At 42.9% G+C, this 18,015-nt stretch overlaps 1 protein-coding gene across 1 annotated transcript in view; it reads right to left on the bottom strand.

Moving 5' to 3' along the window:
* Positions 1 to 18,015, bottom strand: part of LOC139755048 (uncharacterized) — a 106,127-nt gene that overhangs the window by 40,941 nt on the left and 47,171 nt on the right. The window contains exon 5 of the mRNA XM_071673046.1: positions 137 to 264. Within this exon, the coding sequence (XP_071529147.1) occupies positions 137 to 264 (128 nt within the window). The remainder of the gene's footprint in view (positions 1 to 136; positions 265 to 18,015) is intronic.

Genomic DNA, 18,015 nt, shown 5'->3' on the forward strand with positions numbered 1-18,015 from the left:
TCACCTATCTCCTCTGCTCTTAATATCTAAGCTTTCAATTCTGTTTTAAAGAATCTTCTTTTCACCCTTGAAAGCACAACTAACTACTTATATGATAATCCAGAAAATCAAACCAGATATAGAAGACTGGGACTACCTTTGAGGGATCTGCATGTTCAACACTGGACACGTCAGCATCATTCAACTTCTGAGAATTTTTAGAGTCCCCTGACAGTAAAGTCCCCATAAATTTCCTTGCCTGCTGACCTTTTGATAAAGGGTTACCTGAAAATGGGAAAACTGTGTAGCTTCAACAAAACTTCAGTATGAGCATGCACACAAGTCAAAGAGATCTGGGTTTACTTCAAGAATATACACTGTAGAATCATTCAAATGCTTGAGCTAAAAATATTCATCCATAATATCATAAAGAAAAATCATACACAACACTATTGTTTCCCTTTAGGATGTGAGGGTTAACATTATCTTATTTATTTATTTATTTTGCTTTGTCACTGTCTCCCACGTTTGCGAGGTGGCGCAAGGAAACAGACGAAAGAAATGGCCCAACCCAACCCCATACACATGTATATACATACATGTCCACACACGCAAATATACATACCTGTACATCTCAATGTACACATATATATACACACACAGACATATACATATATACACATGCACACAATTCACACTGTCTGCCTTTATTCATTCCCATCACCACCTCCCCACACATGGAATAACATCCCCCTCCCCCCTCATGTGTGCGAGGTAGCGCTAGGAAAAGACAACAAAGGCCCCATTCGTTCACACTCAGTCTCTAGCTGTCATGCAATAATGCCCAAAACCACAGCTCCCCTTCCACATCCAGGCCCCACACAACTTTCCATGGTTTACCCCAGACGCTTCACATGCCCTGATTCAATCCACTGACAGCACATCGACACCAGTATACCACATCGATCCAATTCACTCTATTCCTTGCCCACCTTTCACCCTCCTGCATGTTCAGGCCCCGATCACTCAAAATCTTTTTCACTCCATCTTTCCACCTCCAATTTGGTCTCCCACTTCTCCGCGTTCCCTCCACCTCCGACACATATATCCTCTTGGTCAATCTTTCCTCACTCATTCTCTCCATGTGCCCAAACCATTTCAAAACACCCTCTTCTGCTCTCTCAACCACACTCTTTTTATTTCCACACATCTCTCTTACCCTTACATTACTCAATCAAACCACCTCACACCACATATTGTCCTCAAACATCTCATTTCCAGCACATCCACCCTCCTGCACACTACTCTATCCATAGCCCACGCCTCGCAGCCATACAAACATTGTTGGAACCACTATTCCTTCAAACATACCCATTTTTGCTTTCCGAGATAATGTTCTCGACTTCCACACATTCTTCAAGGCTCCCGGGATTTTCGCCCCCTCCCCCACCCTATGATTCACTTCTGCTTCCATGGTTCCATCCTCTGCCAGATCCACTCCCAGATATCTAAAACACTTTACTTCCTCCAGTTTTTCTCCATTCAAACTTACCTCCCAATTGACTTGACCCTCAACCCCACTGTACCTAATAACCTTGCTCTTATTCACATTTACTCTTAACTTTCTTCTTTCACACACTTTACCAAACTCAGCCACCAGCTTCTGCAGTTTCTCACATGAATCAGCCACCAGCGCTGTATCATCCGCGAACAACAACCGACTCACTTCCCAAGCTCTCTCATCCACAACAGACTTCATACTTGCCCCTCTTTCCAAAACTCTTGCATTCACCTCCCTAACAATCCCATCCATAAACAAATTAAACAACCATGGAGACATCACACACCCCTGCCACAAACCTACATTCACTGAGAATCAATCACTTTCCTCTCTTCCTACATGTACACATGCCTTACATCCTCGATAAAAACTTTTCACTGCTTCTAACAACTTGCCTCCCACACCATATATTCTTAGTACCTTCCACAGAGCATCTCTATCAACTCTATCATATGCCTTCTCCAGATCCATAAATGCTACATACAAATCCATTTGCTTTTCTAAGTATTTCTCACATACATTCTTCAAAGCAAACACCTGATCCACACATCCTCTACCACTTCTGAAACCACACTGCTCTTCCCCAATCTGATGCTCTGTACATACCTTCACCCTCTCAATCAATACCCTCCCATATAATTTACCAGGTATACTCAACAAACTTATACCTCTGTAATTTGAGCACTCAATCTTATCTCCTTTGCCTTTATACAATGGCACTATGCACGCATTCCGCCAATCCTCAGGCACCTCACCATGAATCATACATACATTAAATAACCTTACCAACCAGTCAACAATACAGTCACCCCCATTTTTAATAAATTCCACTGCAACACCATCCAAACCTGCTGCCTTGTCGGCTTTCATCTTCCGCAAAGCTTTTACTACCTCTTCTCTGTTTACCAAATCATTTTCCCTAACATTATTTTGCTATATAAAATAAAACTTGGAACTAAACAACATTCTTCAAGGACAGCTTCATTCAGGAAACATAACATTATACACAGCTACTTTCAATGGGAATTACTCTCTTCATAACCTCATGATGGTAAATCAATGTAGAATAAAATTTGAAAAAGTACACACTCCCACTCAGAGTAATATCCAAGCTAAACCAGATCTATCAAATGATGCCTGCAATGTATCACACCTATACAGTAGTAACACAAGATAATGATTCATATTTCAATTCTTAAAACATGATGATTTCTTAGACTTCAAAATACTAAGAAAAGTAACTAATTTTGTACTCCACATGGAACACACAACTGTATGCCATAATCTTGGCAATGTCAGATTTAAAACTAAGTTATTATCATTTATGGGGTTCCTGCTGCTCCACAGATACATTCCATGCAGGAGCAGGTAAAAGATAGACTCCTTTAGAGCCAAGGATGTTCTTGAAAAGACTACTCCTTTCCTTACACTGCTGATGATACAATCTTTCTGAAGGTGACATCTACTCAAATAGCAACCAAACGTTTGAGGACAATATGTAGTGTGAGGTGGTTTAATTGAGTAAATAATGAAAGGGTACGAAAGCTGAGTGGTAATAAAAAGAGTGTGGTTGAGAGAGCAGAAGAGGGTGTGTTGAAATGGTTTGGACAGTGAGAGAAAGAGTGAAGAAAGATTGACAAAGAGGATATATGTGTCTGAAGTGGTGGGAACAAGGAGACGTGGGAGACCAAATTGGAGGTGGAAGGATGGAGTGAAAAAGATAGAGTGATCGGGGCCTGAAAAAAAAAAAAAAAAAAAAAAAAAAAAAAAAAAAAAAAAAAAGGAGGGTGAGAGGCATGCAAGGAGCAAGAGTGAATTGGAACGATGTGGTACACCAGGGTCGACGTGCTGTCAATGGATTGACACTCAGTCTCCAGCTGTCATGTGTAATGCACTGAAACCACAGCTCTCTAACCACATCCAGGCCCCACAGGCCTTCCCATGGTTTACCCCAGATATTTCACATGCCCTGGTTCAGTCCACTTACAGCACATCTCCCTAAAGTTTAATAATACTCTCTTACCCCAACTCTCATTTGCCCTCTTTTTCAACCCTTGTACCTTTCTCTTGACCTCCTGCCACTTTTTTCATACATCTCTCAGACATTTGCACTCTTTCCCTACAAATATCATCCAAACACCTCTTTCCTCTTTCACTAACAACTTTACTTCTTCATCTCACCACTCACTACCCTTTCTAATCTGCCCACCTCCCACTTTTCTCATGTTACATGCATCTTTTGCACAAGCCATCAATGCCTCCCTAAATACATCCCATTCCTCACCCACTCCCCTCATATCATTTGCTCTCACTTTTTCCCATTCTACACTCTTTCTCTTCTGGTGCTAACTCACACAAGTTTTCTTTCCAAGCTCACTTACTCTTACCACTCTCTTCTCCCTAGCATTCTCTCTTCTTTTTTGTAAACCTCTACAAATCTTCACCTTCGCCTCCACAAGATAGTGATCAAACATCCCTCCAGCTGCCACTCTCAGCACACTGACATCCGAAAGTCTCTCCTTTACACACCTATCAATCAACACATAATCCAATAATGCCCTCTGACCATCTCTCTTACTCACATATGTATACTTATGTATATCACTCTTTTTAAACCAGGTATTCCCAATCACCAGTCTTTTTTCAGCACACAATTCCACAAGCTCTTCACCATTTCCATTCACCACACCGAATACCCCAAGCACACAAATTATACCCTCAACTGCCATATTACTCACTTTTGTATTTAAATGACCCATCACTAAAACCCAGTCTCATGCATCAAAGCTCCTAACGCTCTCACTCAGTTGCTCCCAAAACATTTGCCTCTCATGACCTTTCCTGTCATGAACAGGTACATAATCACCAATAATCACCCAACTCTCTCCATTCACTTTGAATTATACCCACAACAGATCTAGATTTTACTTTCTTACACTCTATCACATGTTCCCAAAACTCCTGCTTCAGGAGCAGTGCTACTCCTTACTTAGCTCTTATCCTCTGACCAGTCCCTGAGTTTACTCCCAAGACATTCCCAAACCACTCTTCCCCTTAACCCTTGAGCTTCATTTCACTCAGAGCCAGATAATCCAAGTTTCTTTCCTGAAGCATACTACCTATCTCTCCTTTCTTCTCATCTTGGTTACATCCGCACACATTTAGATACCCCAATCTGAGACTACAAACAAAGCGCATAAGAACACACACTTTCATAGAACATACAAACCTCCAACAGCCAGGCTCAAACCTGGAAACCCAGCGTGGCAGGAAGGAGTGCCTACCAGTAGCATTCCCACCGGCCATGCAGGGGTCCAGGGGTACAGTCTGGCTGTTGCAGGTTTCATTTTTCCATACATATTTGCAGAAATGGCAAATATGAATAAAAAATATATATTTTTTTATAACTTTGCTTTGTCACTGTCTCCCGTGTTAGCGAGGTAGCGCAAGGAAACAGACGAAAGAACGGCCCAACCTGCCCACATACACATGTATATACATACACGTCCACACACGCAAATATACATACCTATACATCTCAACGTACACATATATATACACACACAGACATATACATATATACACATGTACATAATTCATACTGTCTGCCTTTATTTGTTCCCATCGCCACCTCGCCACAAGTGGAATAACAACCCCCTCCCCCCTCACGTGTGCGAGGTAGCGCTAGGAAAAGACACCAAAGGCCCCATTCATTCACACTCAGTCTCTAGCTGTCATGTAATAATGCATCGAAACCACAGCTCCCTTTCCACATCCAGGCCCCACACAACTTTCCATGGTTTACCCGACGCTTCACATGCCCTGGTTCAATCCATTGACAACACGCCGACCCCGGTATACCACATCGTTCCAATTCACTCTATTCCTTGCACGCCTTTCACCCTCCTGCATGTTCAGGCCCCGATCATTCAAAATCTTTTTCACTCCATCTTTCCACCTCCACTTTGGTCTCCCACTTCTCCGCGTTCCCTCCACCTCTGACACATATATCCTCTTGGTCAATCTTTCCTCACTCATTATTTCCATGTGACCAAACCATTTCAAAACACACTCTTCTGCTCTCTCAACCACACTCTTTTTATTTCCACACATCTCTCTTACCCTTACATTACTTACTCGATCAAACCACCTCACACCACATATTGTCCTCAAACATCTCATTTCCAGCACATCCACCCTCCTGTGCACAACTCTATCCATAGCCCAAGCCTCGCAACCATACAACAATGTTGGAACCACTATTCCTTCAAACATACCCATTTTTGCTTTCCGAGATAATGTTCTCAACTTCCAAACATTCTTCAAGGCTCCCAGGATTTTCGCCCCCCTCCCCCAACCTATGATTCACTTCCACTTCCATGGTTCCATCCGCTGCCAGATCCACTCCCAGATATCTAAAACACTTTATTTCCTCCAGTTTTTCTCCATTCAAACTTACCTCCCAACTGACTTGACCCTCAACCATACTGTACCTAATAACCTTCCTCTTATTCACATTTACTCTCAACTTTCTTCTTTCACCCACTTTACCAAACTCAGTCACCAGCTTCTGCAGTTTCTTACATGAATCAGCCACCAGCACTGTATCATCAGCGAACAACAACTGACTCACTTCCCAAGCTCTCATATCCAGAACAGACTGCATACTTGCCCCTCTTTCCAAAACTCTTGCATTCACCTCCCTAACAACCCCATCCATAAACAAATTAAACAACCATGGAGATATCACACACCACTGCCGCAAACCTACATTCACTGAGAACCATTCACTTTCCTCTCTTCCTACACGTACACATGCCTTACATCCTCGATAAAAACTTTTCACTGCTTCTAACAACTTGCCTCCCACACCATATATTCTTAAAACCTTCCACAGAGCACCTCTATCAACTCTATCATATGCCTTCTCCAGATCCATAAATGCTACATACAAATCCATTTGTTTTTCTAAGTATTTCTCACATACATCCTTCAAAGCAAACACCTGATCCACACACCCTCTACCACTTCTGAAACCACACTGCTCTTCCCCAATCTGATGCTCTGTACATGCCTTCACCCTCTCAATCAATACCCTCCCATATAATTTACCAGGAATACCCTACAAACTCATACCTCTGTAATTTGAGCACTCACTCTTATCCCCTTTGCCTTTGTACAATGGCACTATGCAAGCATTCCGCCAATCCTCAGGCACCTCACCATGAGCCATACATATATTAAATAACCTTACCAACCAGTCAACAATACAGTCACCCCCTTTTTTAATAAATTCCACTGCAATACCATCCAAACCTGCTGCCATGCCGGCTTTCATCTTCCGTAAAGCTTTTACTACCTCTTCTCTATTTACCAAATCATTCTCCCTAACCCTCTCACTTTGCACACCACCTTGACCAAAAACACCCTATATCTGCCACTCTATCATCAAACACATTCAACAAACCTTCAAAATACTCACTCCATCTCCTTCTCACATCACCACTACTTGTTATCATCTCCCCATTAGCCCCCTTCACTGAAGTTCCCATTTGCTCCCTTGCCTTACACACTTTATTTACCTCCTTCCAGAACATCTTTTTATTCTCCCTGAAATTTAATGATACTCTCTCACCCCAACTCTCATTTGCCCTCCTTTTCACCTCTTGCATCTTTCTCTTGACCTCCTTTCTCTTTCTCTTATACCTCTCCCGCTCATTTGCATTTTTTCCCAGCAAAAATCGTCCAAATGCCTCTCTCTTCTCTTTCACTAATAATCTTACTTCTTCATCCCACCACTCACTACCTTTTCTAATCAACCCACCTCCCACACTTCTCATGCAACAAGCATCTCATCTTTTGCGCAAGCCATCACTGCTTCCCTAAATACATCCCATTCCTCCCCCACTCCCCTTACCTCCTTTGTTCTCACCTTTTTCCATTCTGTACTCAGTCTCTCCTGGTACTTCCTCACACAAGTCTCCTTCCCAAGCTCACTTACTCTCACCACTCTCTTCACCCCAACATTCTCTCTTCTTTTCTGAAAATCCATACAAATCTTCACCTTCGCCTCCACAAGATAATGATCAGACATCCCTCCAGTTGCACCTCTCAGCACATTAACAGCCAAAAGTCTCTCTTTCGTGCGTCTATCAATTAACACGTAATCCAATAACGCTCTCTGGCCATCTCTCCTACTTACATAAGTATACTTATGTATATCTCGCTTTTTAAACCAGGTATTCCCAATCACCAGTCCTTTTTCAGCACAAATCTACAAGCTCTTCACCATTTCCATTTACAACACTGAACACTCCATGTATACCAATTATTCCCTCAACTGCCACATTACTCACCTTTGCATTCAAATCACCCATCACTATAACCCGGTCTTGTGCATCAAAACCACTAACACACTCACTCAGCTGCTCCCAAAACACTTTCCTCTCATGATCTTTCTTCTCATGCCCAGGTGCATATGCACCAATAATCACCCATCTCTCACCACCCACTTTCAGTTTTACCCATATCAATCTAGAGTTTACTTTCTTACACTCTATCACATACTCCCACCACTCCTGTTTCAGGAGTAGTGCTACTCCTTCCCTTGCTCTTGTCCTCTCACTAACCCCTGACTTTACTCCCCAGACATTCCCAAACCACTCTTCCCCTTTACCCTTGAGCTTCGTTTCACTCAGAGCCAAAACATCCAGGTTCCTTTCCTCAAAATACTACCTATCTCTCCTTTTTTCTCTCATCTTGGTTACATCCACACACATTTAGACACCCCAATCTGAGCCTTCGAGCAGGATAAGCACTCGTTGCGTGACTCCTTCTGTTTCCCCTTTTAGAAACTTAAAATACAAGGAGGGGAGGGTTTCTGGCCCCCCGCTCCCGTCCCCTTTAGTCGCCTTCTATGACAAGTGAGGAAGGTATTCCATGTGTGGCGAGGTGGCGATGGGAATGAATAAAGGCAGACAGTGTGAACTGTGTGCAACGGTATATATGTATGTGTCTGTGTGTGTATATATATGTGTACATTGAGTTTGAATGGAGAAAAACTGGAGGAAGTAAAGTGTTTTAGATATCTGGGAGTGGATCTGGCAGCGGATGGAACCATGGAAGCAGAAGTGGATCATAGGGTGGGGGAGGGGGCGAAAATTCTGGGAGCCTTGAAGAATGTGTGGAAGTCGAGAAAATTATCTCGGAAAGCAAAAATGGGTATGTTTGAAGGAATAGTGGTTCCAACAATGTTGTATGGTTGCGAGGCGTGGACTATGGATAGAGTTGTGCGCAGGAGGATGGATGTGCTGGAAATGAGATGTTTGAGGACAATGTGTGGTGTGAGGTGGTTTGATCGAGTAAGTAACATAAGGGTAAGAGAGATGTGTGGAAATAAAAAGAGCGTGGTTGAGAGAGCAGAAGAGGGTGTTTTGAAATGGTTTGGTCACATGGAGAGAATGAGTGAGGAAAGATTGACCAAGAGGATATATGTGTCGGAGGTGGAGGGAACGAGGAGAAGAGGGAGACCAAATTGGAGGTGGAAAGATGGAGTGAAAAAGATTTTGTGTGATCGGGGCCTGAACATGCAGGAGGGTGAAAGGAGGGCAAAGAATAGAGTGAATTGGAGCGATGTGGTATACCGGGGTTGACGTGCTGTAAGTGGATTGAATCAGGGCATGTGTATGGGGGTGGGTTGGGCCATTTCTTTCGTCTGTTTCCTTGCGCTACCTCGCAAACGCAGGACACAGCGACAAAAAAAAAAAAAAAAAAAAAAAAAAAAAAAAAAAATGAGATGTATAGGTATGTATATTTGCGTGTGTCGACGTATATGTATATACATCTGTATGGGGGTGGGTTGGGCCATTTCTTTCGTCTGTTTCCTTGCGCTATATATATATATATATATATATATATATATATATATATATATTTTTTTTGCTTTGTCGCTGTCTCCCGCGCTTGCGAGGTAGCGCAAGGAAACAGACGAAAGAAATGGCCCAACCCACCCCCATACATATGTATATACATACGCGTCCACACACGCAAATATACATACCGACACAGCTTTCCATGGTTTACCCCAGACGCTTCACATGCCCTGATTCAATCCACTGACAGCACGTCAACCCCGGTATACCACATCGATCCAATTCACTCTATTCCTTGCCCTCCTTTCACCCTCCTGCATGTTCAGGCCCCGATCACACAAAATCTTTTTCACTCCATCTTTCCACCTCCAATTTGGTCTCCCACTTCTTCTCGTTCCCTCCACCTCCGACACATATATCCTCTTGGTCAATCTTTCCTCACTCATTCTCTCCATGTGCCCAAACCATTTCAAAACACCCTCTTCTGCTCTCTCAACCACACTCTTTTTATTTCCACACATCTCTCTTACCCTTACGTTACTTACTCGATCAAACCACCTCACACCACATATTGTCCTCAAACATCTCATTTCCAGCACATCCACCCTCCTGCACACAACTCTACCCATAGCCCACGCCTCGCAACCATACAACATTGTTGGAACCATTATTCCTTCAAACATACCCATTTTTGCTTTCCGAGATAATGTTCTCGACTTCCACACATTCTTCAAGGCTCCCAGGATTTTCGCCCCCTCCCCCACCCTATGATCCACTTCTGCTTCCATGGTTCCATCCACTGCCAGATCCACTCCCAGATATCTAAAACACTTTACTTCCTCCAGTTTTTCTCCATTCAAACTTACCTCCCAATTGACTTGACCCTCAACCCTACTGTACCTAATAACCTTGCTCTTATTCACATTTACTCTTAACTTTCTTCTTTCACACACTTTACCAAACTCAGTCACCAGCTTCTGCAGTTTCTCACATGAATCAGCCACCAGCGCTGTATCATCAGCGAACAACAACTGACTCACTTCCCAAGCTCTCTCATCCCCAACAGACTTCATACTTGCCCCTCTTTCCAAAACTCTTGCATTCACCTCCCTAACAACTCCATCCATAAACAAATTAAACAACCATGGAGACATCACACATCCCTGCCGCAAACCTACATTCACTGAGAACCAATCACTTTCCTCTCTTCCTACACGTACACATGCCTTACATCCTCGATAAAAACTTTTCACTGCTTCTAACAACTTGCCTCCCACACCATATATTCTTAATACCTTCCACAGAGCATCTCTATCAACTCTATCATATGCCTTCTCCAGATCCATAAATGCTACATACAAATCCATTTGCAGTGTATCGAGACAGACTTCCCCAGAACTTTTTTAAAGGGGAAGTAAATGTTTATAGTTGTGTTACTGGAGTGATAGTTTTCATACATGGTGCTTTGACAAGAAAATAGTGAAATTGGAAAAAAAATGTAGCTTAGACATTAAAGCTTATTGATACAGTGGTTAAATTGATGAGAACTACTATTGACGTTTGTGTAAATAAATTATACATTTCCCTTTTCCATAGCCAGAGGTTGAACCATTATGTGACATTCATTTTCTCATTTCATTTCAAGCTAGAAGTTTCAGTTTTCTAAATTATTTCTTCCTTTTACATATGTATATATATGTATATGTGTGTGTGTGTGTATGTGCGTGTGTATGTGTATGTATATATATATATATATGTTTTTTTTTTTTTATACTTTGTCGCTGTCTCCCGCGTTGGCGAGGTAGCGCAAGGAAACAGACGAAAGAAATGGCCCAACCCCCCCCATACACATGTATATACATACGTCCACACACGCAAATATACATACCTACACAGCTTTCCATGGTTTACCCCAGACGCTTCACATGCCTTGATTCAATCCACTGACAGCACGTCAACCCCGGTATACCATATCGCTCCAATTCACTCTATTCCTTGCCCTCCTTTCACCCTCCTGCATGTTCAGGCCCCGATCACACAAAATCTTTTTCACTCCATCTTTCCACCTCCAATTTGGTCTCCCTCTTCTCCTCGTTCCCTCCACCTCCGACACATATATCCTCTTGGTTAATCTTTCCTCACTCATTCTCTCCATGTGCCCAAACCACTTCAAAACACCCTCTTCTGCTCTCTCAACCACGCTCTTTTTATTTCCACACATCTCTCTTACCCTTACGTTACTCACTCGATCAAACCACCTCACACCACACATTGTCCTCAAACATCTCATTTCCAGCACATCCATCCTCCTGCGCACAACTCTATCCATAGCCCACGCCTCGCAACCATACAACATTGTTGGAACCACTATTCCTTCAAACATACCCATTTTTGCTTTCCGAGATAATGTTCTCGACCTCCACACATTCTTCAAGGCCCCCAGAATTTTCGCCCCCTAACCCACCCTATGATCCACTTCCGCTTCCATGGTTCCATCCGCTGCCAGATCCACTCCCAGATATCTAAAACACTTCACTTCCTCCAGTTTTTTTTCCATTCAAACTCACCTCCCAACTGACTTGACCCTCAACCCTACTGTACCTAATAACCTTGCTCTTATTCACATTTACTCTTAACTTTCTTCTTCCACACACTTTACCAAACTCAGTCACCAGCTTCTACAGTTTCTCATATGAATCAGCCACCAGCGCTGTATCATCAGCGAACAACAACTGACTCACTTCCCAAGCTCTCTCATCCCCAACAGACTTCATACTTGCCCCTCTTTCCAAAACTCTTGCATTTACCTCCCTAACAACCCCATCCATAAACAAATTAAACAACCATGGAGACATCACACACCCCTGCCGCAAACCTACATTCACTGAGAACCAATCACTTTCCTCTCTTCCTACACGTACACATGCCTTACATCCTCGATAAAAACTTTTCACTGCTTCTAACAACTTTCCTCCCACACCATATATTCTTAATACCTTCCACAGAGCATCTCTATCAACTCTATCATATGCCTTCTCCAGATCCATAAATGCTACATACAAATCCATTTGCTTTTCTAAGTATTTCTCACATACATTCTTCAAAGCAAACACCTGATCCACACATCCTCTACCACTTCTGAAACCACACTGCTCTTCCCCAATCTGATGCTCTGTACATGCCTTCACCCTCTCAATCAATACCCTCCCGTATAATTTACCAGGAATACTCAACAAACTTATACCTCTGTAATTTGAGCACTCACTCTTATCCCCTTTGCCTTTGTACAATGGCACTATGCACGCATTCCGCCAATCCTCAGGCACCTCACCATGAGTCATACATACATTAAATAACCTTACCAACCAATCAACAATACATACATATTATCCCTGGGGATAGGGGTGAAAGAATACTTCCCATGCATTCCTCACGTGTCGAAGAAGGTGACTAAAGGGGACGGGAGCGGGGGGGCCAGAAATCCTCCCCTCCTTGTATTTCTTAACTTTCTAAAATGGGAAACAGAAGAAGGAGTCACGCGGGGAGTGCTCATCCTCCTCAAAGGCTCAGATTGGGGTGTCTAAATGTGTGTGGATGTAACCAAGAGGTGAAAAAAGGAGAGATAGGTAGTATGTTTGAGGAAAGGAACCTGGATGTTTTGGCTCTGAGTGAAACGAAGCTCAAGGGTAAAGGGGAAGAGTGGTTTGGGAATGTCTTGGGAGTAAAGTCAGGGGTTAGTGAGAGGACAAGATCAAGGGAAGGAGTAGCAGTACTCCTGAAACAGGAGTTGTGGGAGTATGTGATAGAATGTCAGAAAGTAAATTCTCGATTAATATGGGTAAAACTGAAAGTTGATGGAGAGAGATGGATGATTATTGGTGCATATGCACCTGAGCATGAGAAGAAAGATCAAGAGAGGCAAGTGTTTTGGGAGCAGCTGAATGAGTGTGTTAGTGGTTTTGATGCACGAGACCGGGTTATAGTGATGGGTGATTTGAATGCAAAGGTGAGTAATGTGGCAGTTGAGGGAATAATTGGTATACATGGGGTGTTCAGTGTTGTAAATGGAAATGGTGAAGAGCTTGTAGATTTCTGTGCTGAAAAAGGAAAGGTGATTGGGAATACCTGGTTTAAAAAGCGAGATAAACATAAGTATACGTATGTAAGTAGGAGAGATGGCCAGAGAGCGTTATTGGATTACGTGTTAATTGACAGGCGCGCGACAGAGAGACTTTTGGATATTAATGTGCTGAGAGGTGCAACTGGAGGGATGTCTGATCATTATCTTGTGGAGGCTAAGGTGAAGATTTGTATGGGTTTTCAGAAAAGAAGAGTGAATGTTGGGGTGAAGAGGGTGGTGAGAGTAAGTGAGCTTGGGAAGGAGACTTGTGTGAGGAAGTACCAGGAGAGACTGAGTACAGAATGGAAAAAGGTGAGAACAATGGAAGTAAGGGGAGTGGGGGAGGAATGGGATGTATTTAGGGAATCAGTGATGGATTGCGCAAAAGATGCTTGTGGCATGAGAAGAGTGGGAGGTGGGTTGATTAGAAAGGGTAGTGAGTGGTGGGATGAAGAAGTAAGATTATTAGTGAAAGAGAAGAGAGAGGCATTTGGACAATTTTTGCAGGGAAAAAATGCAATTGAGTGGGAGATGTATACAAGAAAGAGACAGGAGGTCAAGAGAAGGGTGCAAGAGGTGAAAAAGAGGGCAAATGAGAGTTGGGGTGAGAGAGTATCATTAAATTTTAGGGAGAATAAAAAGATGTTCTGGAAGGAGGTAAATAAAGTGCGTAAGACAAGGGAGCAAATGGGAACTTCAGTGAAGGGCGCAAATGGGGAGGTGATAACAAGTAGAGGTGATGTGAGAAGGAGATGGAGTGAGTATTTTGAAGGTTTGTTGAATGTGTTTGATGATAGAGTGGTAGATATAGGGTGTTTTGGTCGAGGTGGTGTGCAAAGTGAGAGGGTTAGGGAAAATGATTTGGTAAACAGAGAAGAGGTAGTAAAAGCTTTGCGGAAGATGAAAGCCGTCAAGGCAGCAGGTTTGGATGGTATTGCAGTGGAATTTATTAAAAAAGGGGGTGACTATTATTTACTGGTTGGTAAGGTTATTTAATGTATGTATGACTCATGGTGAGGTACCTGAGGATTGGCGGAATGCGTGCATAGTGCCATTGTACAAAGGCAAAGGGGATAAGAGTGAGTGCTCAAATTACAGAGGTATAAGTTTGTTGAGTTATCCCGGGGGATAGGGGAGAAAGAATACTTCCCACGTATTCCCTGCGTGTCGTAGAAGGCGACTAAAAGGGGAGGGAGCGGGGGGCTGGAAATCCTCCCCTCTCGTTTTTTTTTTGATTTTCCAAAAGAAGGAACAGAGAACGAGGCCAGGTGAGGACATTCCCTCAGAGGCCCAGTCCTCTGTTCTTAACGCTACCTTGCTAACGCGGGAAATGGCGAATAGTATGAAAGAAAGAAAAAAGAAGTTTGTTGAGTATTCCTGGTAAATTATATGGGAGGGTATTGATTGAGAGGGTGAAGGCATGTACAGAGCATGAGATTGGGGAAGAGCAGTGTGGTTTCAGAAGTGGTAGAGGATGTGTGGATCAGGTGTTTGCTTTGAAGAATGTATGTGAGAAATACTTAGAAAAGATATATATATATATATATATTTATATATTTTTTTTTCGGTCTCCCGCGTTTGCGAGGTAGCGCAAGGAAACAGACGAAAGAAATGGCCCAACCCACCCCCATACACATGTATATACATACGTCCACACACGCAAATATACATACCTACACAGCTTTCCATGCTTTACCCCAGACGCTTCACATGCCTTGATTCAATCCACTGACAGCATGACAACCCCGGTATACCACATCGCTCCAATTCACTCTATTCCTTGCCCTCCTTTCACCCTCCTGCATGTTCAGGCCCCGATCACACAAAATCTTTTTCAATCAATCTTTCCACCTCCAATTTGGTCTCCCTCTTCTCCTCGTTCCCTCCACCTCCGACACATATATCCTCTGGGTCAATCTTTCCTCACTCATTCTCTCCATGTGCCCAAACCATTTCAAAACACCCTCTTCTGCTCTCTCAACCACGCACTTTTTATTTCCACACATCTCTCTTACCCTTACGTTACTTACTCGATCAAACCACCTCACACCACACATTTTCCTCAAACATCTCATTTCCAGCACATCCATCCTCCTGCGCACAACTCTATCCATAGCCCACGCCTCGCAACCATACAACATTGTTGGAACCACTATTCCTTCAAACATACCCATTTTTGCTTTCCGAGATAATGTTCTCGACTTCCACACATTCTTCAAGGCCCCCAGAATTTTCGCCCCCTCCCCCACCCTATGATCCACTTCCGCTTCCATGGTTCCATCCACTGCCAGATCCACTCCCAGATATCTAAAACACTTCACTTCCTCCAGTTTTTCTCCATTCAAACTCACCTCCCAATTGACTTGACCCTCAACCCTACTGTACCTAATAACCTTGCTCTTATTCACATTTACTCTTAACTTTCTTCTTTCGCACACTTTACCAAACTCAGTCACCAGCTTCTGCAGTTTCTCACATGAATCAGCCACCAGCGCTGTATCATCAGCAAACAATAACTGACTCACTTCCCAAGCTCTCTCATCCCCAACAGACTTCATATATATATATATATATATATTCTTTTTTTTCTTTGTCGCTGTCTCCCGCGTCTGCGAGGTAGCGCAAGGAAACAGATGAAAGAAATGACCCAACCCACCCCCATACACATGTATATACATACGTCCACACACGCAAATATACATACCTACACAGCTTTCCATGGTTTACCCCAGACGCTTCACATGCCTTGATTCAATCCACTGACAGCACGTCAACCCCGGTATACCACATCGATCCAATTCACTCTATTCCTTGCCCTCCTTTCACCCTCCTCCATGTTCAGGCCCCGATCACACAAAATCTTTTTCACTCCATCTTTCCACCTCCAATTTGGTCTCCCACTTCTCATTCCCTCCACCTCCGACACATATATCCACTTGGTCAATCTTTCCTCACTCATTCTCTCCATGTGCCCAAACCATTTCAAAACACCCTCTTCTGCTCTCTCAACCACACTCTTTTTATTTCCACACATCTCTCTTACCCTTACGTTATTAACTCGATCAAACCACCTCACACCACACATTGTCCTCATACATCTCATTTCCAGCACATCCATCCTCCTGCGCACATCTCTATCCATAGCCCACGCCTCTCAACCATACAACATTGTTGGAACCACTATTCCTTCAAACATACCCATTTTTGCTTTCCGAGATAATGTTCTCAACTTCCACACATTCTTCAAGGCTCCCAGGATTTTCGCCCCCTCCCCCACCCTATGATCCACTTCCGCTTCCATGGTTCCATCCACTGCCAGATCAACTCCCTGATATCTAAAACACTTTACTTCCTCCAATATTTCTCCATTCAAACTTACCTCCCAATTGACTTGACCCTCAACACTACTGTACCTAATTACCTTGCTCTTATTCACATTTACTCTTAACTTTCTTCTTTCACACACTTTACCAAACTCAGTCACCAGCTTCTGCAGTTTCTCACACGAATCAGCCACCAGCACTGTATCATCAGCGAACAACTGACTCACTTCCCAAGCTCTCTCATCCCCAACAGACTTCATACTTGCCCCTCTTTCCAAAACTCTTTGCATTCACCTCCCTAACAACCCCATCCATAAACAAATTAAACAACCATGGAGGCATCACACACCCCTGCCGCAAACCTACATTCACTGAGAACCAATCACTTTCCTCTCTTCCTACACGTACACATGCCTTACATCCTTGATAAAAACTTTTCAATGCTTCTAACAACTTGACTCCCACACCATATATTCTTAACACCTTCCACAGAGCATCTCTATCAACTCCATCATATGCCTTCTCCAGATCCATAAATGCTACATACAAATCCATTTGCTTTTCTAAGTTTTTCTCACATACATTCTTCAAAGCAAACACCTGATCCAGGCAGCAGGTTTGGATGGTATTGCAGTGGAATTTATTAAAAAAGGGGGTGACTGTATTGTTGACTGGTTGGTAAGGTTATTTAATGTATGTATGACTCATGGTGAGGTGCCTGAGGATTGGCGGAATGCGTGCATAGTGCCATTGTACAAAGGCAAAGGGGATAAGAGTGAGTGCTCAAATTACAGAGGTATAAGTTCGTTGAAGGCTCAGAGTGGGGTGCCTAAATGTGTGTGGATGTAACCAAGATGTGAAGACCCTTACTGGAAAAACAATCACTCTTGAAGTAGAACCTTCAGACACAATTGAAAATGTGAAGGAAAATAGTGAAATTGGAGAAAAAATGTAGCTTAGACATTGAAGCTTATTGATACAGTGGTTAAATTGATGAGAACTGCTATTGACGTTTGTGTAAATAAATTATACATTTCCTTTTTTCCATAGCCAGAGGTTGAACCATTATGTGACATTCATTTTTTTTCATTCATCTCAAGCTAGAAGTTTCAGTTTTCTAAATTGTTTCTTACATTTTTCATATGTATATATTTGTATGTG

This window comes from Panulirus ornatus, chromosome 18, assembly GCF_036320965.1.
Source record: "Panulirus ornatus isolate Po-2019 chromosome 18, ASM3632096v1, whole genome shotgun sequence".
In the NCBI taxonomy this organism is placed as follows: domain Eukaryota; kingdom Metazoa; phylum Arthropoda; class Malacostraca; order Decapoda; family Palinuridae; genus Panulirus; species Panulirus ornatus.